The 25,719-nt window shown below is 38.1% G+C and overlaps 1 protein-coding gene across 16 annotated transcripts in view; it reads left to right on the top strand.

The window, feature by feature from the left end:
* PUM1 (pumilio RNA binding family member 1) overlaps window positions 1-25,719 on the top strand; it is a 170,220-nt gene that overhangs the window by 45,357 nt on the left and 99,144 nt on the right. For all 16 annotated transcript variants that reach the window (XM_036743288.1, XM_036743291.1, XM_036743289.1 and 13 more), the window contains exon 3: window positions 11,645-11,713. In XM_036743288.1, the coding sequence (XP_036599183.1) occupies window positions 11,645-11,713 (69 nt within the window). The remainder of the gene's footprint in view (window positions 1-11,644; window positions 11,714-25,719) is intronic.

Raw genomic sequence — 25,719 nt, 5'->3', positions numbered from 1 at the left:
CTTACACGGGAAAGTAGATTTTAGAGACATCTTCCTCCCTAGTCTGGATTAGTATGGGTGAGCCCTGAAGCATATTCAAATTAAGAGATTTTGCAGTCATGGTTTTCTCCATTACCTTGTCTATGTTCTCTTCCTGCCATCCCATTTCTTTCTTCATTTTCCTGGCTGAAATAGTTTTTTTTCCTCTTTTCTTAATTTTTCATTTCTGTTGTTGTAGTGATTGCCTCTATTATTCATTGGGTTATAACAACTCAATAATATTCCATTATATTCATGACTTTTTTTTAGTCCCCTTCTTAGGCAATTGACACCTACTTTGTTATTAGGGTTTTTTTGCTACTTTAAAAATTGTTCATAAGTGTCTGTCTTTGACCTCTTTGGGGTACATATCTGGTATTGGCAGCATTGGATCAATCATTATGGACAGTTTAGTCCCTTTTTGTGAATAGGTTCACAGGTCTTAAGTCTGACATCTGGCCACTGGGCCATTTTTCATCCATTTGGTGTATCACTGGGAATTGTTATTCTGATTTCTTGAGTGACTGTGAATCTCATTGAGAAGGCTGTTTAGTATTGTGAACCTTGATGCAACAGTTATATCTATAGGAAGATTCTTTTCATTTGGACTTTGGCCAGGACTTCCTTCATAATAGAGGCAAATGTGCTTTCCCTTTTTGTATGCCTAGCTCGATACTGATAATCACAGGTTACTGAATCTAGTTATTTCTCATTGTATCTATGAAAGAAACTTTATTATCTTAATATGTATTCAGCTGTTGTCATTTTTTTAGTCGTGTTGATCCTATTTAGGGTTGTCTTGGTAAAGGTACTGGAGTGGTTGGCCATTGCCTTCTCCATTTCATTTTACAAATGAGGAAACTGAGGCAGACAGTTAAGTGACTTGCTCAGGATCACAGTTAGTAAATGAGTGAGGCCAGATTTGAACTCAGGAAGATGAGTCTGTCAGGCCTCCTGGCCTAGCACTGCACCACCTAGCTTAGCTGCCCTTTAACATGTATGGGAGTATTAAATAAAAAAGTGGACACATTTTGTTTCAACATTGATCAGTAACATCAAAACAATACTTTCCCCTTTTCCTTCCTCCCCCTTCTCCCTCATCTTGCCAGACAAACAGTTCACGGATTGTTAACAGAAAGAAAGGGTGTGCTCTTGCACTTGGACAGCGTAGTACTAACATTGGCCAGAGGTCTCCTTGCTATGTTAACTTTATTTACATTGTTGTGGTCAAAGTGTATCATTCCTTGGATTTTGCTTTCTTCACTCTGTGTCACTTCCTACTAGCTTTTTTCTGAAGTCTTTAATATTCATCATTCCTCTTTAAATATGTCAAGGTTTTATAATTTCATCATTGTGGTAACTGTGCCCACCAAGATCAGGAGCCAGCTCCAGATTAATGGGAGCAATCTTTAAGGCTATTATTCTATTAAATCGAGTGTATTTTGGAGGTACCAATAAACAACAAACATAGTGGTATCTAGTATATTTCAAAACTTTTTAGTCACTTGTTTTGAAGAAAATCATATGAGAAAGCCTTCCTACTGCCTTTTCACATTTTCAACAAGGAGAGAGGGAGAGAGATTGAAATTGTTATAGATGAGAAAAAAGTGTCACATGTCTAAACACTGCGCTTTGACTGTAATATTAGCATTAGTTGGCAACAATTAGTTGCCCAATTACACTATTGAGACTTTGAGCGTTAGGGGTATTTTTCACACAAACTGTTCTATCCTCTGTCCTAGGTTTATTAATTTGATTTTTCTTTTTTTGGACCTAGGTGTGGGTCTTTATCCTTATTTATCTTTTATCCTTTCATTTTTGTAGATTTGGCCCAATATTCTAGCCTAGCTACATTCTCCCAAAAAAAGCCACTTTGAGCATTTATTTAGAAATTCACAATATTGATATAATGGATTGTGGCCCTTGAACAAATTGATATTCTGAGTTTATGCCAAGAGGCAGATTTTTTCTCCCCAGAGGGTTTCTTTTCAGCTGCAGGCTTCTTATGCTTGCTGGAAGCTTCTTTTCCTCAAGCTTCTTGTCTGCTGGTTTCTTCTGCCCTATAACCTTCTTTGCTCTTCCAAACTTATTACCTCCAAGCTTCTTCCTCTTCTTAGCTACCTCTTTCTTTGCCTCCATAATCTTCTTTAGTGTGGCAGGTCTTTTATTTTCTCTGATTCTTTACCTGGTATAGAATTGCATTTCAGCGCATTGTCTTGGTAGATGGGTTCAGTTTCACTGTGATTCTCAAGTTCTTCTTGAGTACTTGTTGATCAGTTTTTTTTTGTGGTGCGTGGAGGGCCCTCTGGATCTCTGGGCTTTTCAGAATCCTAGTAAGGTTTTTGTTGATCATCTTGCACACGGGAAGATTGCAGTGACTTTTCAGGGTAGCAGGCCTGTGCTGTGGTACCATACAGGTCATCCAAATTGGGGAAGACACTTTTAGTCCAAATACAGAAACACCCTATGGGCCTACCAGGAACAACTCAAAGTCACTTTGCTCACATTAAGATAAGTAATACCAGGAATATTTCTATAGGCCTTGATAATGCTAATTTTCTTCAATATAGATGATCCAAGGTTCCTATGCTGGATCTGATGGTTCCTGCAGCACAGACTTTTTTGCATGCCTTCAGCTTCCTTGGTCTTTTATACCACTAGAGGAAGTTCTAGGACTTCTTCAATTCAGTGACCTTTTGACATGACCCAAAGCCAGCACAGCAGAAGCTCCCAACGCAGATGACGTAAGATTTTGTGTTGTGTTTACTCTATGCTGCCAGTGGCACCATGTTTTGCTGGGAGCAAACATGGGACCTGAATATGAGGAATTTGAGCAACAGCTCTGCTAGCTTCCCAAAATTCAGCATTGCTTTGATGACTTGCTAATTCACTGATGGCATAAGGTTGCCAGTTATTTTTTTCTCAAGTTGGTAGGAACAAAATCCACAATATCTGGATGAGTTGGAGGTTTAAAGACAGCAGGCAAGGTAACATTGCCAGATACTTCTCTGTTTTCAGCGTAAATGGATATCAAGAAGTGTATACACACACACACACACGTATATATGTATTTATATATGTAAACACCTGTTTACATGCTTTTAGATCCTTTTTTCTGTCACTAGGCTTGTGCTGTCAGCTGTTAGGTTGAATGTGACAAAGAGGGGTACTCTGAGTGGGCTTGGTTTTTGGGAAGGATAGATGGGAGATAAGGGGATAGGCATTAGAGTTTCTAGAGGAAGTAAGTGGTTGGAGAGCTATAGTCTCAGAAATACTGTTCTCTAGGACAACAGGACTCAGGACAAAGGTCAATTAGGTCAGTCTGAGATGGAAAACTTAGTAACAACTAGTCTAAGTTCTTCTTTTAGCAAGGAACTACTTGGCCATGGTGTTATGATTTCACATGGTGACTTGTCAGGGTGACTCATTTAGTAAGTGTCTCAGGCCAGACTTGGACCTCAGGGAAGATAGGTCTTTCTGATTCCAGGCCTGACCCTCTATCCACTGTGCCACCCAGCTGCCTAAGAAAACACAGGTGCTCCATTAGCCACCACCACACCATTCATATGTGGAACCATCAGTTACAGCAAATGTAGAAGTTTTGAATGCTGTGAATAAGTTCACTTACCTTGGTAGTGTACTTTCCAGGGATGTACACATTGATAATGAGGTTGATGCCTGTATTATCAGAGCTAGCTCAGTGTTTGGGAGGCTCTAAAGGAAAGTATAGGAGAAAAGAGGTATTAGACTGACTACCAAACTGAAGGTCTACAGAGCTGTGGTGCTGACCTCCTTGTTGTATGCCTGTGAAACCTGGACAGTCTACCAGCTCCATGCCAGGAAACTGAATTGCTTTCATTTGAATTGTCTTAGGAAGATTCTGAAGATCACTTTGCAGGAGAAAGTACCAGACACTGAGGTCCTTACTCGAACTAAACTACCAAGCATTCAAACTCTGCTTCAGATAGTCTGATGGGCTGGCCACGCTGTTCAAATGCAAAATGTACACTTGCCAAAAAGACTGTTTTATGAAGAACTCACACAGGACAAGCGCTCACATGGTGGTCAGAAGAAGTGATACAAGGATACTCTCAAGGTCTCTCTCAAGAACTTTGGAATTGATTGTGTGACATGGGAGACACTGGCACAGGACCGGTCATCATGGTGTGCCTACATCAGAAGAGGTGCTGTGCTCCATGAGCAAAGCAGAATTGAGACAGCTCAAAGGACCCACAGATTGTACAAGTTGGGAGTATCCACCCCAAATGTTCACACAGACTATTTGTGCCCAACCTGTGGGAGCATTCTGAGCTCATATTGGCCTGATCAGCCACAGTAGGACACATTGAATCTTGACTCAAGCATAATGATGTCATTTTGGTCCTCTTTGAGAATGAAGGACAACAACCATGACTCTACATGCTTTGAAATGTAGAAGAAAGAGAACTATTGACTTATAAACTTCAAGAGTCTCTTTTCATATTTACTAGCGAGGAAGGTGCTCTGATTCAGAGTACTTCCTATCAACTGCATACACATATATCCCTAAATATACAAACACATGCACACGTATATGTATCTCTTTGTTTCTCACAGCAATGAGTAATTTCTTTTTTTTTAAATTGTTATATTGTTTCTTTAAAAAAATTTTTTTATTAAGATTTTTTATTTTTAGTTTACAACACTTAGTTCCCCATGAACCTGAGTTCCAGATTTTCTCCCCCTCGCTCCCTACCTTCCACCCCAAGATGTCATGGAATCCGATATATCTTCTACATATTACCTCATATTGAACTTATTTACACAATAGTCAAGTTGTAAAGAAGAATTATGACCAATGGAAAGAATTATGAGAAATAAGAAACAAAAACAAAAAAAAAAACCAAAAAAAAAACAAAAGAGAAATAAAAAACAATATAAAAAAAAAGGGAGAGCAAACAGTTTGCCTCAATCTGCATTCAGTCTCCATAGTTCTTTCTCCGGATGTAGATAGCTCTCTCCTTCATGAGTCCTTTGAAGTTGTCTTTGCACCTTGTGTTGCTTAGGAGAGCTAAGTCTATCAAGCTTAGTCCTCACAAATCCATATATCTGTGGCTGTGTATAATGTTCTCCTGGTTCTGTTCCACTCACTCAGCATTATGTTGTGTAGGTTTTTCTAGGTTATTATGAAGTCCGTATCATCCCCATTTCTTATGGCACAATAGTATTCCATTACCTTCATATACCACAGCTTGTTCAGCCATTCCCCAATTGATGGGCATCCCCTTGATTTCCAATTCTTTGCTACTACAAGAAGAGCCGCTACAATATTTTTGTACATATGGGTCCTTTTCCCACTTGCGTTATCTCTTTGGGATACAACCCTAGAAGTGGGCAAAGAGTAATTTTTTAAGACCCAACATGACCTGACAGAAATATCTATTATATTCTCTAACTATTGTCATCTGATCACCCGGCTCACTTCTGTTTAATTTGGTTTCTTAAGAAGTGGTGTCCTGAGTGTGTGACTAGTATTTATTATCACAGCAGATATTGCTCTCATTATGAATGGATTTTGATTTAGAATTTAGTCTCTTTGGATTATTTGATATGACTCACTTTACTTGAGCCTTATTAACCTTGGGTGAACTGACAAAATCAAATTTCTTGATTTTTTTCTTTTTAGATCAGAACTGGACATCAGAGAGGAGGTAATTATAATGATATTGAGACTTCTTTCTCAAAACTCCATTAGCACAGCAAATAGGCTTGGGGTGGGGAGTTTGTGATGAGGGTTCCATGCACAGGAGACGGGAATGAAAGAAAGAGTGATAAAATCTGTGTATTTAGAGGTATTATAAAGAGAGGTAACCGCAAAATAGGTTCGTAAAGGAGTAGGAGGGGAAGGGCTAGGGCCTGAAAAGTAAACAAGATGGGTAGTTGTGGCAGAAGCTTTGAGGGGCAGAGAAAGAAAGGAAATAGGACAGAGATAATCCTTGTAGAAACACACACACCACACACAATGAAGCAGTTACAGGTTTGCCTGCATTCTTGGTAAAATGTTGGGATTAGGAACCAACAAATATAAGCAGGAGTTGCTGCTATTGCCGTCAAGCTCATTAAGAGCCATGAGAGTAAGGGAGTCTGGGAGCAGTACTGCCGCTGGGGTCTTTGGGCTGATGCTTACCAAGCACCCCAGCAGTGCTTTCAGTTTGTGGTAAGGCTGGCAGGGGTGGGGAGCCTGTGGACTTGAGGCCATATATGGCCTTTTAGGTCCTTGGGTGCAGCCTTTTGACTGAGTCCAAGTTTTACAGAACAAATCCTTTTATTAAAGGGATTTGTTCAGTGAAGTTTGGATTCAGTCAAAGGGCCCCACCTGAGGACCTAGAGGGCCATATGTGGCCTCCAGGCCAAAGTTTCCCCACCCCTGGAGAAAGTGGCTCTGACGCAAGCTGTGTGGAGGAGTGGGTTTGGCTGTTTTTCTGGAGGAGGGTGCATGGTGTGGGACAGACAATGAAAGGTAATGGGGAAAGTTCTTTTTTTGTTGAACAAGCATTTATTTTCTCTCCTCACCTTCACCTTTGAGAAAGAAGAAGAAAAAAATCTTGTAATAAGGATGCACAGTCAAGCTAAACATATCCAGAGATGTGTGCCTTGTTTTGCATTTTGAGTCTGTCACCTCTCCTTAGGCTATGGAGTGTTTATCCTTGGGTAGACCTCTGGAATTGGGCTTGGTCTTAGCTGCTTACGGTGCTTGTCTTTCAGAGTTGTGCTTTTTTTTACTGTTGTGTAAATTTTTCTAATCCAGCTCGCTTTACTCTCTTAGTTCACAAGCCTTCCCAGGTAATTTCTTATGGTATAATAGTATTTTGCAATTATGGGGATCCCTTTGGCTTCTGATTCTTTTCACCACAAAAGGAACTACTAGTACCTATGGGTCTTTCCCCTCTGCTTTTGCTCTCAGGTCTAGGCCTGCTAGTGATATTGTTGGTTCAGAAGGCACACTCAATTTCATAACTTTGAGTGCACAGTCCCAAATGGCTTTTCAGCATAGCCATTTGGTGCAGGGAGCTGGATCAGTTGACAGCATCACCAGTACTACATCACTATGCCTGTTTTTCTGCACCCCCTTCCACATTTATTGTCTTTCTGTTTTTTCTTTGCTAATCTGATGGATGTGGAGTGGCACCTCCTTGTTGTCTTAATTTGTGTTTCTTTCATTCTCAGTAGTTAGTAGCACTTTTTTATGTGTCCATTGATAACTTGGATTTCTCCCTTTGAAAACTACCTTTTCAATCAGTTGGGAATCCTTATGAAGATCCTTAAAGATAGTAACATTGCCTGTCTCCTGTCTCTAAGTAGGTCAACACGTATATTTGATAATCCTGCTGTAGTAGCCGATAATCATGATTGTTTTGTGTCCATGACTGTGTATAACTGAGTTATGAAGCTTATTAATAGTTTTCCTGCTGTGATTCTTTAATGGAGCTAACTGTGAGTTGGACCATTGAATTACACAAGATATTCGTGAAGGGGTGTGGGGGAGGCTATCACTGTGAGCTGTTTTCTTTGGCTCTGTGCTTATTTGAATGTATCTGATTTCTTTATGTCCCACTTTTTAATTGTAGCAGAGAGCAATGGTAATAAGGGAATTCATTTTATGCGTGTCAGTTTGCCCATCTGTAAAATGGGGTTTGACTGGATGTCTTAGCTCCCATGTTGGATTCCACGGCACCAAGGATTTGGAAGGGTTTTCTATGTGCCAAGCATTTTTGGGATAGAAAGCAGGACACGAGCACTTCCTCTCCACAAGGAGCTCATGTTCTTAATGAGAGGGGCCCTTATTTAAGCACCTCTTTCTTGCTTGTCTGTTTGCCAGCTGTCCTTCTGTGTTCTAAAAAGGTAGAGTTGCAGCGCTCATTTGCCTGTTTTCTCCCTTCTCTTCATATGCTCTGTTGACTCCTTGCCTACCCTAAGGAAAAAAGAGAATAATTGAACAAAGTATTGGTTTTCTCCATGTGTTAGATAAACACTTTTTGATTTTCATGGCAATTTTGAGCCTTAGTTGAAAATATGTTTCAACTTAAAGGACTATCTGAATACAAAGATTTACATAAAACCTCCCCTAAAACCTGTTTGTAACATGAAGATTTCATAGTCATTTCATGTAACCGCTTTTGAGTTTGCAGATAACTTCCTGTCCCATCCCAGTCCATTTGGCATAATTTTAGGACATAGTCACTGTGTTTATTTAAATAATGTAATAAATACCTTGTAATGGGATCAAAGTTCCTGTTTTTAAGGCTGTTTAACTCTCATTACTCTACAGTAACAGGCTTTGTCTCCTTATCTTCAGATTGCAGGTTTTAAAGTTTAAATCTGAATATCATAATTTTATAGCATTCAGTCCTTTAGTCTGAATACCCAAGGCATATGCAACATACATATTCTAGTATTTCAAAGGCTTAGTGTCAGTACTGTGTTTTGCAAGTAAGATTCTTCATAATTATGTGTTTTCATTTTCTTTCTCAAGAATTTGCATGGTATTAATGCTGTGTACATTAAAACAATTTGCTTAACTGAGTTCCAAATACGTCTCCCACAGCACCTGGCACACCCAGTAGATTGCAGGTAGTAAATGCTGTATTAATGTTCAGTGGATGAATGAGGCTATTCCCCCTTCCTTTCTTCTCTCGGACTGTTTTCCATTCTCACATACCCTTTCCTTTGTCTCATTAAGTTTTAGAGTTTTTTAGCTGGAAAGGACAGATGAAGAAACAGAATCTTGTAGAAGTCAAGTGATTTGTTTAAAGTTACACTTCAAGTTAGTGGTAGATTTGAGACTAGAAATGAGATCACTTGAGTCATGGTCTAGTTTCTTTTTCTTGCTAAACCCTGTGACTTCCTTCATTCTTGATGTTATAGCCAGTAGCCAGAAACCTTTGTTGGAGGGAATTGGTAGAGATAGCTTTGGAGTGAATAGCTGTTGGAACTCAGGTCAATAGCTATGCTCAGGATGCAAAGTGGCATAACCATATTATATTATAAACAAGAGCCTGCTAACCAGGTTAAATCTGAGGACAGGGACACCAGCTGAGGATGAATAGGGCAAGGATACAAGTATTTGTTTTACTGTTCTCCATTAATATAGATTCTAGAATGAAAGGCCCTGTGGTATGGTAGAAGGAGCATTAGGTTTGGATTGGGGGTTTGAAGGAACATGAAATCTGGGGTTTGGTTACTATTTGCTGTGTGTATAATGTTGGATAAGTCACTTCCTGCTTGTGGGCCTCATTTTCCTCAATTGTAAGTCAACAAGCGTTTGTAAAGTGAGGCTCTCTGGACCAAATTGGAATAGCTCTAAATCTGTGATCCTAATCTGCCTTGTTTGTCTGTCCAAGGTTGAGGTCAATGATAAGACCATTACAGATCTAAGAAGGTACCAAAATCCTTTATTTCTACACAGAAATGCTCTCCTCTTCTGATTGTGAGTGTTCATTTGTTCACCCTGCTCCTCCCAAGCATTCTTTTGGGAGCTGACTAAAGATCCCTAATGTGCAAGAAATATTGGAACACATAGCTTTATAGGCTCCTTGGTTAGCACCAATGGATGAAAATTATAGGAAGGCTGATTTCAATTCAGCATGAGGAAGAACTTTCTATTATATTTGTCCAAAAGTGGAGTGGGCTCCACTTATGAGGGATTGAGTTCTCATCACTGAAGCTGATTAAATGGAGGCTGTTAACTTGTTAAAGAGGGGATTTGCTCTTTTTCAAAGTTTTTAAAAATTGGTGTCTTTCGTTTTTACATCCCTTAAATTTCTCCCTGTATCTTATCATTCCTCTTCCCAGATAGTCATCCCATATAACAAATAATTAAAAAAGAAGGAATGAGAGGGAAAAGTCGGTATAACTGGTCATGACTAAAAAAAAAAAAGTCAAAAATATCAGCAGTCTTCAACACCTCAGTGAATGGAACTCAGTAACCTAGTGTTTGATGAGCCTAAAGACGAATTACAAAGGAACTCCCTGATCCTAGTGACTGCTGGGAAGATTGGCAAGCAGTTTGACAGAAATTAGACCAATGTCTTATACCGTGTTCGCCAGTAAGTTCAAATTAACGCATGACCTCAGTATTAAAAATCATATTCTGAAAAAATGAGAAGTGAAGCAGATGATAGACATTTCACAGCTGTGGTCATCCTTAACTGGCCCTTGAGCTCTGTTGGTTGCCTTGGGCAGTTCTTTGGCTCTAAGGATCTATGAGGCCCTCCTCCCTCTTCCCAGATTCTTCAAGCTCTGTTCTCTTGTCCCAAACTGGGCAAAACCTAATCTGACTTCCACACAGTGGCTATTTAGGTTCTGTAATACAGCTTTTGTTTCTTCCCCAAGCTACCTCTTCTTCAGACTAAACATTATTAGTTCCTTCAACTGATTCTCAGGTATGGCCTTCAGTTCCCTTGCCCTCTTCTTGGTCATTTTTATGTAGAGTCATTAAATGCTGCTTTTCTATCCCTCAGTTGGTATTGACCTTTTAATCAATTAGTCCATTCATCAATCACCAAGCATTTACTTAGTGCTTACTATGTGCCAAGCACTGTGCTAGGTTCTGGGGATAGAAATATAAGGAAGGAAAAAAATCCTGGCTCTGAAGGAGCATATATTCTAATGGGGGAGATGAAAGGTGACTCTGAAGCATATACTAGATAACTACAAAGAAATACAAGGTAGTTCGGAAGGGCACTTGGCACTTGGGAATCATGGAAGACTTCGTGGAGAAGATGGTGTGGGAGTTGTCTCTTGAAGGAAGTGAGGGATTGGTTGAAGCAGAGGTGAGGCTACAGTCTTCTAGGCATGTGAGAGATGCCTAGTGCAGGGGTAGGAAGACAGAAGATTGAATGCCGGGTGTGAGGAGCAGACAATTCTATGGGATTATAGTGAGACTATGGTTGTGAGGGACTTGAACGATTCACCAGCGGAATTCCCATTGCTGCTGGCACTAGGGAGACACTGGAGTTTTGGGAGCCGTGGCTTTGGTAACAGGGGAGAGGCTGCCCTGCAGTGGACAGAGGCTTGGGCAGGGAGACCACTCAGGAGGGCGCAGGTGGAATCCAGGCGAGACAATGCTTCCCGTGGTTCTGATGTCCTAGATGCAGACTGACATCAATCTCATGGGGACCCCTTCTCTCCCTAGCCCTAGCAGTGTGCTACAAGATATTGACCTGCAAACAACTTAGAAATATATGGCTTCTGGAGTATGTTTGGAAAAAAAGGGAGTGCTGATGGCTTAAATAACATCTGGTATTCTTATTCTTGCAATTTTGGGAATCATGATAGCAAATTGTAAATTCAAAAAGCTTTAGTGTTAAATACTCTGCCAGTGTATATGATCTAGTGTCATCCTACAACATTCTATGCAGGGAAGTTTGGTTTTTGTTTTTTCTTGACAAAGATTTGTAGAATATTTCAAGTGAATATTTTTCTGTCCATGATGAAAAGGTGAGTGAAGATTTGAACTTAACGATTTAGCACATTTTTGATGATGACTTTGTGAGTTTGGAGCTGACAACTACAGACAGTCTTTTACTTTGTGTTACAAGGATGTAAAGTCAAGATGCTGACATATTTTCCCTCTTTAAAACAACAGGTACGGTCTATGGATGAACTGAACCATGATTTTCAAGCACTTGCTCTAGAGGGAAGAGCTATGGGAGAGGTAAGTGGAACTGGTATGAAAGAAAAGTGAGCCAGTTCTTAAGGAAGGAAGGAACTGTCCTTCCTGAAATGTCTCAGCTATGTAGATTCAGAAGGGTGTTCTTTCTTCTCTTTGTGACCATTCTTTGTGACCAGTGGGATCAGTGTAGATGTTTGCTGGTGCAGCACTACATTGCCAGATGTCTTTAAAAAAAAGAATAGGGACAAATACATGAATATAGTCAATCGTACTAAACAGAATCATTGTAAAGAATTTTTGGGCAAATTTCTTATAAACATTAAACCTTTAAATCTGCCTCATTTTCTAGTTGATGGAAAATTTTACAGTAATAGCATAGATTTTCTAATCAGAGTATTATGATAACCTGTTTCAGAAGGTTATTGGTTCCTCTTTTGAGACCCAGAATTGAAACATATAGTGAGAAGTGGAGTGCTAGATTCTTAACTTCAAATTGAGTTTCTGTTGAAAGTGTATCTGAACTTAGATCATGAGTAAGCCACTGGCTAATTAGGAGTCAGGACATGGCTGGTAATAACTCCTAAGAAAGAAAAATTTCCAGCTTAGTATATTTCAGTAGAAGGGAATAATGTAGTCAGTAAATGTAGTTGAAATGTGTATTGCCTAAACTGAACTTCAGATGATTTTTTTTCTTTTGTAGTTGCTTATTGATTGTTTTCAGGAACAAATACTTGTAAAAGACTAGGTGGAATGTCCTTGCTTGGGATGCTATAACTCCACTTGTGAATGTTGGTTGCTAATTTCTCCCTGGTGGCTCTCTCAGCATAACTTTTGCTTTATCATTTATGTGCAAATACTTGGCTTGAACTGCTCGCTATCAATAAGTAATACCACCTACTGTACTCCAAATCTTTCCTTTCCCTAGTCTTCACTAAAATTTTAATAGAAACAGGGACAAATGTTATCTTTCATATGTGTTTTTTGTACCAGCGCTGCAGAATTACTGCCCTGATGTAGCTGTGTACAGTGGATGAGATACTTGACCTCTGGGCCTCAGTTTGCTCATCAGTAAAAGAAGTTTGAACTAGATGTAAGGTTTCTTCCAGTTTTATGATCTATATGTTGATCTTGAATTTCTTGCCTGCTTTTCTATTTGGTTTCCAGAACTCTCAGTTATCTAGTTTTTGCTTTTAACTTACCACTTATGATCTGGTTGCACAATGCTGGGTTTTCTTGGTTCCACTGGGCTTCGGTACTCAGATTTCCTGCTTGGAGTTTTTTTCTTTCATTTTTCCCCCAATGCATTTTTATTGCTATCTTTTGTTTTTACATCACCACTTCATTTCTCAGTATATCTCTTCCTTTCCCTCTCTCCCTTTCAAAGTTATCCCTTATAATTAAAATTTAAAAAGGTTGGGAGGGGGGAGTGGTTCAGCAAAACCAATCAAGTTGGACAGTATACATAACTTTCTGTGTTCATAGTCATTCCTTCTCCTCCTCCTCCCCCCCCCCCCCCCCCCCCCCCCCCCCCCCCCCGCCCCAACTTCTGCAGAGAAGGGAGGTGCATTCTCATAGCTCTTTTTTGGGGGCTTGGCTTGGTTATTATGATTCCACAGAATTCAGTTTCTATTTTTTAAAGTAATTTTTTATTGTTAGCGGGTTTTGAAATCACTTGTATTTCTCGCTGTATTCTTTCCCCCCATTGTATTCTTTCTATATTTCTCTGATGTAGGTCTCTTATGATATTGAATTTTTAAAATATGAATAAAGAAAAGTGAAGTTCTGTGAAACTAACCAACAGACCACAAAAGTCTTACTTTGTTTGAACTATTCTACACTCATGGCTCTCCTACATTTGCAAAGAAAGGGTGGGGGGGAGGGAAGCTGTTGTCTTATCTTTTCTTTCTAGCCAAGCTTAGTTAATATAATTTTGCAGCATTCAGTTTTGATTGTTTTGTTCTTGATATTTTCAGTTTCCATTTTTTGTTGTCTTACATTCATGTTCTACAATTTGTTTAGCTATTCCTCACTTGATGGCCAAATGTCCACTTTATTTTCAGGTCTTTGCTACTACAAAGTGTTTCTACAAATATAATATTGGTATATATTGGACTTTATTTCTCTCTTTGACCTCTTTGGGATACTATGCTCAGCCTCTGTACCTGGAATTTTAATAGAAATTCACTAATAGTATAATATAACACATTGGTATTTTATATCTTTTCTTTTTGGGAAGATTTGCTAAAGATTTTGTAGATGTTAATTGTTGAAGATTTTGATAGTAATTATGAAATCTGTTACAAAATAAACTGTAAGTTTAGACATCTTGTTTTAGACATTTGTCTTGGACAAGAGATTAATTGTAGAATTTAGAACTCAAGCATCTTCAATACTATGTTAATTTTATTTTTGTCAGATGACTATACATTCATCCATAGATCGTTTGGAAAAAGTGTTGCAATTCAGTCCATTTCTGTTCTTCTGGTGAGAACAGTTTCTCATCGGTCCTCAGAAAGCTAGCTTTATTAATTTTTTGAATGGAGGTGGGGTTGGGGGCAGTAGGGTAAATACCAATAAGGCTTTCAAGAATAGAGCATGAGATTCCAAGTTTACTCAGAGTAATTTCTGAAAATAAGACCTGAATATGCATTTTAAAGAAACAGAAACCAGAAATCATTTTTACCTGCTCATTTCTCGTGTTTCACTTGTCAAAGACTAGGTACCAGGTCACTAATTGTTTCTTCAGAGGGCAACTTGTAGTTTGGCATAAAGTCATATATAATCTTGGAAGTCTTGTAATGAAGTGGGTTGGAAAGGTAAGAATAAATATTCTGGGGGCAGCTAGGTGGCGCAGTGAGTAGAGCACCAGTTCTGAAATCAGGGGGACCTGAGTTCAAATGCGGCCTCAGACACTTGACACATATACTAGCTGTGTGACCTTGGGCAAGTCGCTTCATCCCCAATTGCCCTACCTGTCCCCCTCCAAAAAGGAAAAAAAAAAGAATAAATGTTCTGTTGGTCTCTAGATTTGATGCTGTTTGTCTTTAGTTGTAGAGACTAATGCAGAACTAAGTATTACTATTTGTAGTGGGCTACAAAGTGGTTTGGATAAGAGCACTTAAAAAACACAAGTCATTAGATTTGCAATGTGGACTTCAGGTGAGATGATGTCAAGAATTTGGAAGATGTCTAGAGAATGTCAATAGTGGATGAATACAAAGTCTATACGTGCGTTGAAAAAAAATCACCATGAAATCTAAGATGGCAGAGGGTGTGTGTGTGTGTGTGTGTGTGTGTGTGTGTGTGTGTGTGTGTAGGAGTAGTTAGAGGACTGAAAGCTTAAGACTGAGTGCTGGGTTTTGTCTCCCTAGAAAGCTAATGTGATCCTAAGCACCATTGCATGAGGACCCTGTCTGCCAGCTCTGGTTCTGATGCCTCCAGATCTGGCCATCTCTCTTCTCTTTCGTAGTGAAACTCCTAGAAAAAAAAATGGATTGTACTCACCGTTTCCACTTTCTCTTCTCTCCTGAGTCACTTGCAGTCAGGCTTTTGACTTTATTATTCAGTTGAGATCCTCTCTCCAAAGTTCTTTTTTATTCTTTTTAAAATTAAAAATTTTATTTTCCCTCAATTACATGTAAAAACAGTTTTTAACATTCATTAAAAAATTCTTTTTTGAGTTCCAGATTCTCTTTTCCTCCTACTCCCCTCCCTCCAAGGCAAGCAATTTGATAAAGGTTATATATATGCAGTCATGCAAAACATTTCCATGTTAGTCATGTTGTGAAAGAAAACACAGACAAAAAACCCCAAGGAAAATGAAGTAAAGAAAAAGTACGCTTTGACCTGTATTCAGAATCCTCCAGTTCTTTCTCCAGATTTGGGTAGTGTTTTTCTTCATAAGTCCTTCAGAATTGTCGGATCATTGCATTGTTGAGAGTAGCCAAATCATTCACAGTTGATCATCATACAGTATTGCTGTTACAACATAAAATGTTCTCCTGGTTCTGCTCATTTTGCTTTGTATCAGTTCCTGTAAGTCTGAAATTTTCCTGCTTGTCATTTCTTATAGCACAGTAGTATTCCATCACAATCATAGACCACAGCTTGTTTAACCATTTCCCAATTGATGGACATCCCTTCAACTTCCAATTCTTTGCCACCATTAAAAGAGCTGCTGTAAGTATTTTGGTACACATTTTTTTTAGTCTCTTTTCTCCAAAGTCCTTAATGATCTCTTGGTTGGCAAATGCGTTGGCTTTTCTTAAATTTCATCTTTTTTGACCTGGACAGCATTTTTCTACTTAAGCACCCTCTTAACCCTCTCTGAGTTTTGTGGACACTGCGTTTTCTTGGGTTTCTTTCTACCTATACACACGTAGCAGATGACCATGGAGATGGTCAGGTTAGATTTTAGTGAAAAGTGGACTTAGTTTTTGAGTAAAGTAGAATTATAATTAACATAAGTATTGGGTTTGCATAAAATGTCTGTAACAATTGATTGCTGACTGGTAAATTTGGGGGCCTTTGTCTCGAATACTTCATTTTCCATTTTTACTTGTTATTTTGTGCCTTTTGGAGGAAGATATATGTTCCTAGGTTGGGGAGCATGCTGCTCAAGTCCCTTTGGTCTATGCTTACATACCAATTTTGGAGTGTGACCCTCCTGTCCTTTATTTGGGATGATTTCCTACTTGGGGAGTGTTGAAATATTTGACTGTAGACAGACTGTCTTCTCATATCATGAGATAGTAGTTGTATAGGGTTCTTATGATGAATGTATTTTGTAAACTTTAAAGCAAGATATAATTGTGACATTTAAAAACAACAGACCTTTTTTTAATTGTAGCTTACCAGACAAATCAGAGCTGCTTAATTTGTGGCCTTTGGTCAAGGTGTTTTTTGGAGTTTGGGTGAGAGGGAGAAGCCTGCAGGGAGAGAGCCGGATGGCAGATATTCCATAAAGGATGTATGGGATGAAAGACCCTCACCAATTAAATTTATAATAAGGAGCCATCTCAGGGTGGGAACAGAAATAAATTTTATTCAGTTCTCGAGAATAGGGCATCCTCTGCTAGAACAGATCTAGCAAGGGATCTAGCTTTACAAGGGGTAAAGCACCAACAATTATACCTAACACAAGAGAATTCCTGCCCACCTCTGGAGGGAGAGGGAAGGCCTGAGGGCAAGGGCTGGCCAGCCTTCTACATATGGAAAGACACAGAGGAATATCAGGGTTTTGTTTTTGGTTTTTAAATATTTTATTTTTTTCCAATTATGTGTAAAAATTTTTTAACTTTTTTTTTAAATTTTGAGTTCCAAATTTACACACACACACACACAAAATGTATTTGAGGTTACTGCACTTAGAAACTTATTCCTGTGAGGGCAGTAAAACATCTATTGTTTCTCTTTTATTTTTAAATGTAGTTAAACAGAGACCTAGTGGGGCAGCAACACCTTAAAAAAGAGGCAGCTGAGGAGTGCCCCTTTCCAGGTTAGGACTCTTAGTCATCCCCTCCCCTGCTGCTGCTCCTCTGCTCCTTTTTTACTTCTCCTTTATTTTGCTTGTGACCATGGCTTTCACCTGCAGGTTTTAGCATGATAGAAACAGTGCTTGTTTCTGTAGTGCTGCTTTTAGGCCTTGAGAAAGCCAGGTAGGTTGTAACATTATAATTCAAATTCACTAATAAAGAAATTGAGGCAAGTAACTAGCCTGTTGTCCCTAAACTAGTTTGTTTTAGGATTTTTCTTTTATTGCTTGTTATGACATAAATGATCAATACGAAAACAGTGTTGACTCCATTATGGAGACTGAGTTAAATTAAGGATTCTTAACCTGGGGTCCCCCCCCATATACTACAGTTTAGTCTGTAGATTTCACAGACTGCTGAAACAGTCCGTAACCAAAAAGATTGAGAAACCCTGATCTATATAAACTGACAAGTTCTTGTATATAGGATTTTGGAATTAATAGAATTTGTTATAAACAGATTAGTGACTCATGCTTGTTGGCCACCTGCTGGGATGGAATTCCTTTTCTTATGTAGCATGTCTAAGCTTGTATTGAGCAGTGGTTTGTGTGAGATTGCTCCTTGTGATTCTTTAATAAGAAATAGTAAGAAATTAGAAAACCATCGCTCAAACTATTGTCTTTTGATTTCAAGTAAAGAGAGCTGTGCCTTTGATCAAAAGGATGCCATGTAGAAGTATTGTTGTTATTGTTTGTCCTTCCTTCTGGAAGAGGACCCATGAAGTCACCAGGGTGATGTCCTGATTTTCTAGTGAATTGAATTTAAGTGAGGCACAAGTTGTGCAGAGCTGTCAGCCTCCCTCTCTCCTCCAGAATCATCAAAGTCCAATGGAAAGACAAGGAGTCAAGATGCCTGGTGATGGCCCAGGATTATTAGTAAACAAAATGTGTACTGGTCTGTCCTCACTAATCTGAGTCAGTGATTTTAGGTTTTGCAGTGGTAATGAAATTTGCTTGTCAAAGTGCTTTCCACACAACAATCACATGAGGTAATAACTCACATTACTATGGTGCTTTAAGTTTTACAAAGTGCCGTCCTCACAGTTCAGCTATTAGTTGCATTGCATATTATCCCAGGAAAGGAAACTCACCTCCGAAGGGTGACTTACCTACCTGTGGTTACACAGGACTAATGCTGTGATAGCTTAGGCCTCCTTGATGAGCTCGTTGAGGTAAGAAAGATAAAAAGGAGCCCTTTGACATGTGTCGCCTATGCAGAATGGCAGTTAATGGAATTTGGAGCTGACTGCTTTGTTACTTCCATAACTGAATTTCCTTTACAGACCGCAGAGGATCTTTTGGTCTTGTCCAGTTTGTCTAGCTCCTTCATTTTACAGATGACAGAATAGTCCAGGGAGGTGAATTGCCTTACCCCATTCACTCAGTCACCGAGGGGCCAGTCTCAGACTAGACCCGCAGTGTGCCCGCAGTGGCGTGAATATATGATGAAGTAATTGACACAAAACGACAAAGACATGGGGTTAGCGAGTTCTATAGTCAAACTATAGACTGATTTTAATGGAGTTACTGACAGTGTTTCATACAGGTTAATTGCTGAGTCATCTAGACTTCAGAGTACAGTAAAGCATTGGTTAAGTTTTGTGTCTCCTTGTTCCTGGGAGTGAGACACTATTTTTCCTCAAGGCTAACCAGACTGAAACATTTCTGTCATCTCCCATGTGGGTAATCAACTACAAAGGCAGGTTTTCTTTGGCAAGTCTTCTTATCCTAAAGCTGGCCTTGCCGTGCATAGACCCATTCCCAATTGACCCTGATTTGCAGAGGTCTAAGAGGCCTAAACAGGATATAGCTGGTTCCCCACATCTCCCCGCTTTTTATTCTGTAATTTTAAGTAGCTTAAACATAGTGTTCATTATTCTAAGGACACAAGGTAGACAAAAAATTACCATGACCAAACTAAGAATATAAATAGGTAGTGTATGAAAAATAGTCAAAAATACATTATTAAATGTGTTAAATTTTTTTGAAAATATGGATAATTGTTTTTGCTACCCCTTCTGGATCAATACCAGGAAGAAGGGGCGTTTTACTATTTCAGCATTCCAATCAATCCCCCCCTTTCTCTTTTGTAGACACTTCACCATTATAGATACATGTGAATTCTTCCCCTTAACCGTCACCCATTTAAGTAAATATGGGAAGGATTGATTGATGCGTTGACAAATCAAAGGGGGCAGTCCCCTTTATGAATATAGATACATAGACTCAAAAAGAAATAAAAAATGCAATTGTCTTTTTAAGATTTGGAAAGTCTTTTCTTATGCAGCTGTCTGGCAGGAAACATTGTCAGTGCAATCTTCTGGTCCTTGGTATTTGTTCCAGCCATCTCCAGCACAGCATCTTCTTCTTCTTGTCTTCTTATATGAATCAGATTTCTGTCCATTCTCCTACAAGAGTGATCTTAGCACAATTTTTAATTACCACTTCTAATCCTCATAACCCTGATCATTTTTACAAACTCAAAATTTGAACCATGGCCAATTGTCATATTTAAGAAGTTCACATCAGAAGCCAGCATCTTATATTTTATATTCATCCATTATTAATTTCCTCACTAGGAGGATGAAATGTCACTTAAGGAATTAATAACAGGCTTCAGTACATACATAAATACATTAAATTGTCAATTTTTAACACAGTGCATATAGAATCTTAACCTTTTAGTCATGCCATGTTTCTTTGATGGCATTTACAAAATAAACCACAAAACAGTCTTCTTTTTAGCATCATTAATTGTAACAAAATTTAGACAAGCAAATAACAAAATATCATTCTTACATTGCTGAAGGAACATTTACAAACCGAGCCCTATGTGTCTGGCATGCATTTCTACCCTTTTTGATAAAACTTTACTAAGTTGGTGAAAAAGTCCTTAAGTAACACTAAGTGCAGAGTATTGTAACAAAGTTCCTAGTTATTGCAGAATTCTAGATATCACAAAGTTTCTTAGTCAAAAAGGTGTTGAAATGGGATCTCACATTGGTAGCAGTAAGAGAGTGATGATAGGAGAAATACTACTGCTCTTAGAATCCTTTTTAAACAAAGGGAACATCTTAAGCAGGTTGTATAAATTTCTGCACATGTTCTAGTTCTAGCTAAAAATAAGATTAGATTGCCTAGTAAGATAACACAAAAAAGCTTATATCTTATACTAACTGCTTGTTCTGATCACAGAAATTTGCTACAGAAGGAAAAAGCAGGGACGTGTGATGTACCCAGTATGATAGGATAAAACATCTTTGCTTTGTTTAAGCTCAGATATAGTTACATATCTTCAATGCAGATAACTATACGCAAATTCAAACCAAAACAAAATTAGTTATGGTCCCAAGTGCCTTTTGCCTTAAACAGCAAGTTTCACTAATCACAGCTTAGAGCTTGATACAAAGCTGCAATAAGCAATAAAGATTTACCAGGACTCTCGCCTGCATAAGGGATTTCATTTAACAGCTTTCCCTCTCAAATTTAAACTTGTCTGGTGTAAAAGCCAGTTGTTAGAATGTTTTCTATCTATTGTACATAAACTTGTGGCTTCTCAGCAAGCTAGGTTCATTGTTTAGGACCTACATAAATCAAACAAGTTCTTTTCCAGGGGCTGATGTACTAGCCCATAGGTATGGTTTACAGGGGCATTGGCAATGTTTACAAAATAAGGAGTAGTAACATGGATCTCAGGAAGGGGTTCGTAGAAAAATCTTGGGCCTGTCTGCTATTTTTGCCTTTTCTCTGAGCACACTTATTCAAGGTCGAGGCTTTCTAAAAATCATGCAAAGGATTTTACAAAACTTTTCTTCATAAACTTATTTCCCTTTCTCAGAAACAGCTTACAATTTATCCTGATATTATTAATTTCTAAGTACTAAACAATTCTTAAATCTGATCGTCAAAACTTTTTCACATAATTGAAGGGGAAAGAAAAGGAAACTAAACATACTTTTGTAAATACAAGATTGAAGCAATAACTGCAATAGTTTAGTTAACAATCTCACAAATTCCTAAATGATAGCAAAACAATTAAAGAAAAAATTTGGTAATTTATGATTTCTTAAATTACAACACTACAAAATATTATAAGACATGGTCAATTAGAATGATTTAGATGTTTTCTAACTCAGTACAATTCTTAGCCTAACAACATTTAGATTATAAAAGAAATTGCTTTTCTGACAACACAGAGTCTAAAATTTTACATATATATATGTATATATATATATACACTCACATATATATAAAACTAGTATTCACATTAATAATAATAGTAATGGTCTCAGTTAGTAAGTTGCAATAATTATGTCACAACCAGTAAATCTCAATAGTTATGCCACAATTGGTAAGTCTCAATAGGTATGTCATAATCAGTAAATCATGTTACAACCAGTAAGTCTTAATAGTTACCCAATATCATCACAATTAATCAGCATCAATAGAGGAATTATCTACATCTGGTTCACACAGCTGGGGAGACCCAGGTCAGCCTATGCACAGGTCCCATGGAGGAGATTCTCAAATTGCCTTATACAGAGTCATTCATCTCATTACCATTAACATTAAACTTCACATTGAAGAAAATCCACATAAAGTTAATGAATATGAAGCAATTATATTTAACTTAAAACGGTCTACATTCAAATAGCATTTTTTTTTGCCAAGCATTGTGCTAAGCACCTTTATAATCATGTGATCTGTGTAATATCCCTGGGAATTAATTCCACCACCATCCCCCTATTGAGCAGTAAACTTAAAGTAAATAGAATTTTCTTGGCTATATAGTTAATAAATTTCTCAATGCCAAATGACAATATGCACTCTTTAAAATTATTCAAATATACACCTCTAAGTTCCATTCATATTTTTGTTGGGAAAGTTTTACAAACAGTTTGGAATCACCTGTTACAATCAGGTCAGTTTAAAATGTGCTGGGCCAGTATTCTAACTGCTTCTTTTGGCCCAGGTAAAAAGGAAGCCTTAGGAATTCGAATCATTGCTAACAAGGTATAGTCAGTTTTCCCCTTCAGGCAGAGGAGTTTGACGATTAATTGAACAGTAATAATAATAATAATTCACAATAACCAATATCTTCACCATAGCTAATATCCATATTAGATTTAATAGAACCTACCCATGAATCTAGCCGGAAAGGTGGGAGGACATAATTCCTTCTAATCTCTCTAGAACTTTATTGGTTTTTAACATTAAAACAGTAATCCCCAAAAACCTAGTTAACAATCTTAACAAGTTTCATAAGTGCTGGCCGAATTGTTTTAGCAGTGACCTTCTATTAACTACAGGTAAAGGTAGGAATACCTAGTTTTCTAAATGGCAATTATAAAACATAAGACAGGGTCAGGAAGGCTGAGAAAGTAACTTAACCAGTTTTACACAATTGTTTTCATTTTTTAGTTTCAACAAAATTCAGATTAAAAATTTCTTTGTCTAACACTGTTTTTAGCTCACAACATTTGCTCAAGTTTTACAATATAGGAGAATTTTACTATGTTAGAAGTACAATAATAGTATAAACAGAAAAATTTCAGATGGCATTAATTGCATTCCCAAATCATTACATATATTGGGCTTACCAAGTGTAGAGGCTTTTCTTCTCTCTCCACAGTTGCAGAGTTTGGCTGTGGACTAGGGGTGGTCGAGCCAGGGATTTGGGAAAGGGGAGGGGGACTAAGGACTGCGGAGTGCTGGGAAGCTGTAGAGTCCAGCACCTGAATTAAAGGTCTGAGGAGTCATTGCGGAGGGTTTCTGAGGAACCTTTGCTTCCTAATAGGGGTTGCTGGGCTTTGGGAAACTTGGAGCAAAAATTCCAGGTTTCTGTGATGTGGGAGCAAGGACTTGGGGGCTTGAGAGGAGAGGTTCCTCTGTTTGCCTAGGAGTGTGGGTTTCAGGGCCTCCAGGGTTCCAGGGCTATGAGGGCATCCAGGTATGAGAGGGCAACAAAGTAGCAAAGTAGAGAACAGGGAGTAGAGCTTTTGTTGCAACATGTATTTTAATTTTTGTAGTTTCAGTGGTATTATAATTTAATTTACATTGAGACTTTAGGTGAAAAAACATCAAAATAAAGGGCTTAAAAATAAGAAAAAGCAGCTAGTAAGCGGGGCAATTATTTTGAAAAGCAGCCAGCTCTCTATTGTATATTCATGGCTGAATCACTTTTTAAACTTTCCAAGTGGCAAACTTAGGAAGACCACAGCAAGCTAGAAATATATATCTAGTGAGATAATTCCTAGTCTAAGAACTATTTTTGTTTTTCAGGCATACAGTAAGTAACAGTCTTTTGGGTAAGATATGTTCAGATTGGCTCTCATTCTCTGCTTTTATTTCTCTCTTTTGGAAGCTTTAAGCCACTTGTTTCAAACTCAGATAGGAATGAGGGTCACTAAATTGCACATAAGAATCTCTGTAGTTGTATATAAAAAACCTACTTATGAATTCTGTTGATTTATTTAATACCTCTATGTTATTAAATATTTTCCAATTCTGTTTACTACAGTTCTGAATTCTAAAAATTGGGAAAGCACATTCTAGATTTTTTAAAGTTCTTTTTCCAGTTTTTTACTTATACTAGTCTCATGGTGATTCTTATTAACCACACATGAAATAAAACATCTTTGTATATACTTCTGACATTGAGCTGGAATTCTTAACCCCCAAGGAGTATATAGATAGATTGGAGGGCATATAGAAAAAATATATATCTTTTGTCATTCAAACTGAATTTTCTTCACATTCATAAGTGTATTATTGTTTTGAAAAACGTTTCATATGCTTCACCAGATTTTCTATGGTTAACAGAATCTGCTAAAGACTTTTTAGCTGCTCTAACATTGCAGCCCTGGCTCAGTCTGAGACAGGTGAAAAGATCTTAATGGTTCTAATTTTTACTTCTGTGTTCATTCCTTAAAAGCTTTTTTGAAAGGAAGAACCTCGAATCCTTCAGCCAAGGTGAGTGGGACTCTGGAAAAGATCCAGTGGTGCCTTGTCCCTACTCCTCCATACTGGGAAACTCAAAGTGTCTCTTTTTCAGATCTATGCATTTTCTGAATTTGCCTTAATGCCAAATAGTATAATAAATTCTGACTTTATCTTAAACACTAAATTTAGGAGTAACACATTTCACTTAACTCTAAGGGGAAAAGATCCCCATTTTCTTTCTTATCTCTCTTCACATTCAAAATTTGGCCAGAATTGCAATGAAGGGAGAAAGAAAGAAAGAGCATTTTCTTATTTCAACAACTTTAACAACAAAGAGTCAGATAACATACTCTCTTCACACAGAGACACATAACACAAAATAGATATAGACAGAAAATGACAGGACGCACAGAAAGGATTTCTGGAAATCTGGCATTTTTCTTTTCCCTTTCTACTTTGGTAACTCGCAATTAGCTACTCTACTCCTAGTGGGTTATTTTCATCCATCCCTGGGCTGAGGCTCACAAGATCTTGCCCCAACTCCAGTATCATGCTTAATTGTTCTTTGTACAATAGGAACTTTTCCTTCTGGAGTAAGACATATTTTTAAAATGTTCCATATGGAAAAGGCTGACATTGGGAAGCATTCTGGTCCATCTTCCCTTAATCTTTTGCTCATTTGTTTTCTAATAATTTCCCATCTTTCTAAATCAGTTGTACCTTCTTGTCTTTGCTCTTCTGTTATTCAAAAACCTCTTTCTGTTACAATTTTTCTTAATACTTGCAGATAGAGATCCCTATCCTTAAATTGTATCTGCCCCATAGTTAAATTTTCTAAATCTACTTTTCTAACTCTCTACATCTCTAAAATTTTTACAACTCCCCAGTAATCCTAGTTACCTCTTACTTGCATATGCTCTGGAGCCTGTATTGGTAAGATGTTATTTCATCCCCATCAAGTCCTGGACTTGTGGTCCCTGTTTTGAGCGCCAACTGTACCTGCAGAGGCATGAATATATGATGAAGTAATTGACACAAAAAGACAAAGACATGGGGCTAGGCGAGTCGTATAGTCAAGCTATAGACTGATTTTAATGACAGTATTTTATACAGGTTAATTGCTGAGTCATCCAGACTTCAAAGAAGAGTACAATAAAGCATTGGTTAAGTTTTTTTATCTCCTTGTTCTGGGAGTGAGACACTATTTTTCCTCAAGGCTAACCAAATTGAAACATTTATGGTCTATCACATATAGGTAACCAGACTGAAACATTTCTGTCAGGTAATTAGCTACGAAGGTGGGTTTTCTTTGCCAAGTCTTCTTATCCTAAAACTGGCCTTGCCGTGCATAGACCCATTCTCAACTGACCCTGCCTTGCAGAGGTCTAAGAGGCCTAAACAGGATGTACGTGGCCCCCCACAACTCAGTCCACCATTGCAAGTCAAGGATTTTTTTTTTCAATTCCATAAGAATGCATGTTGACAAAAGGATAGTGTATGATCTTCATAAAGTGTTTCTTGGACCCCTTGCAAGTATCTTCATGGCCTCTCTGGCCTTGATCTGTGTGGGTCC

This window comes from Trichosurus vulpecula, chromosome 2, assembly GCF_011100635.1.
Source record: "Trichosurus vulpecula isolate mTriVul1 chromosome 2, mTriVul1.pri, whole genome shotgun sequence".
Lineage (NCBI taxonomy): Eukaryota > Metazoa > Chordata > Mammalia > Diprotodontia > Phalangeridae > Trichosurus > Trichosurus vulpecula.
Note: the sequence above shows the minus strand (reverse complement) of the source record. Positions and strands in the feature narration are given on the sequence as shown.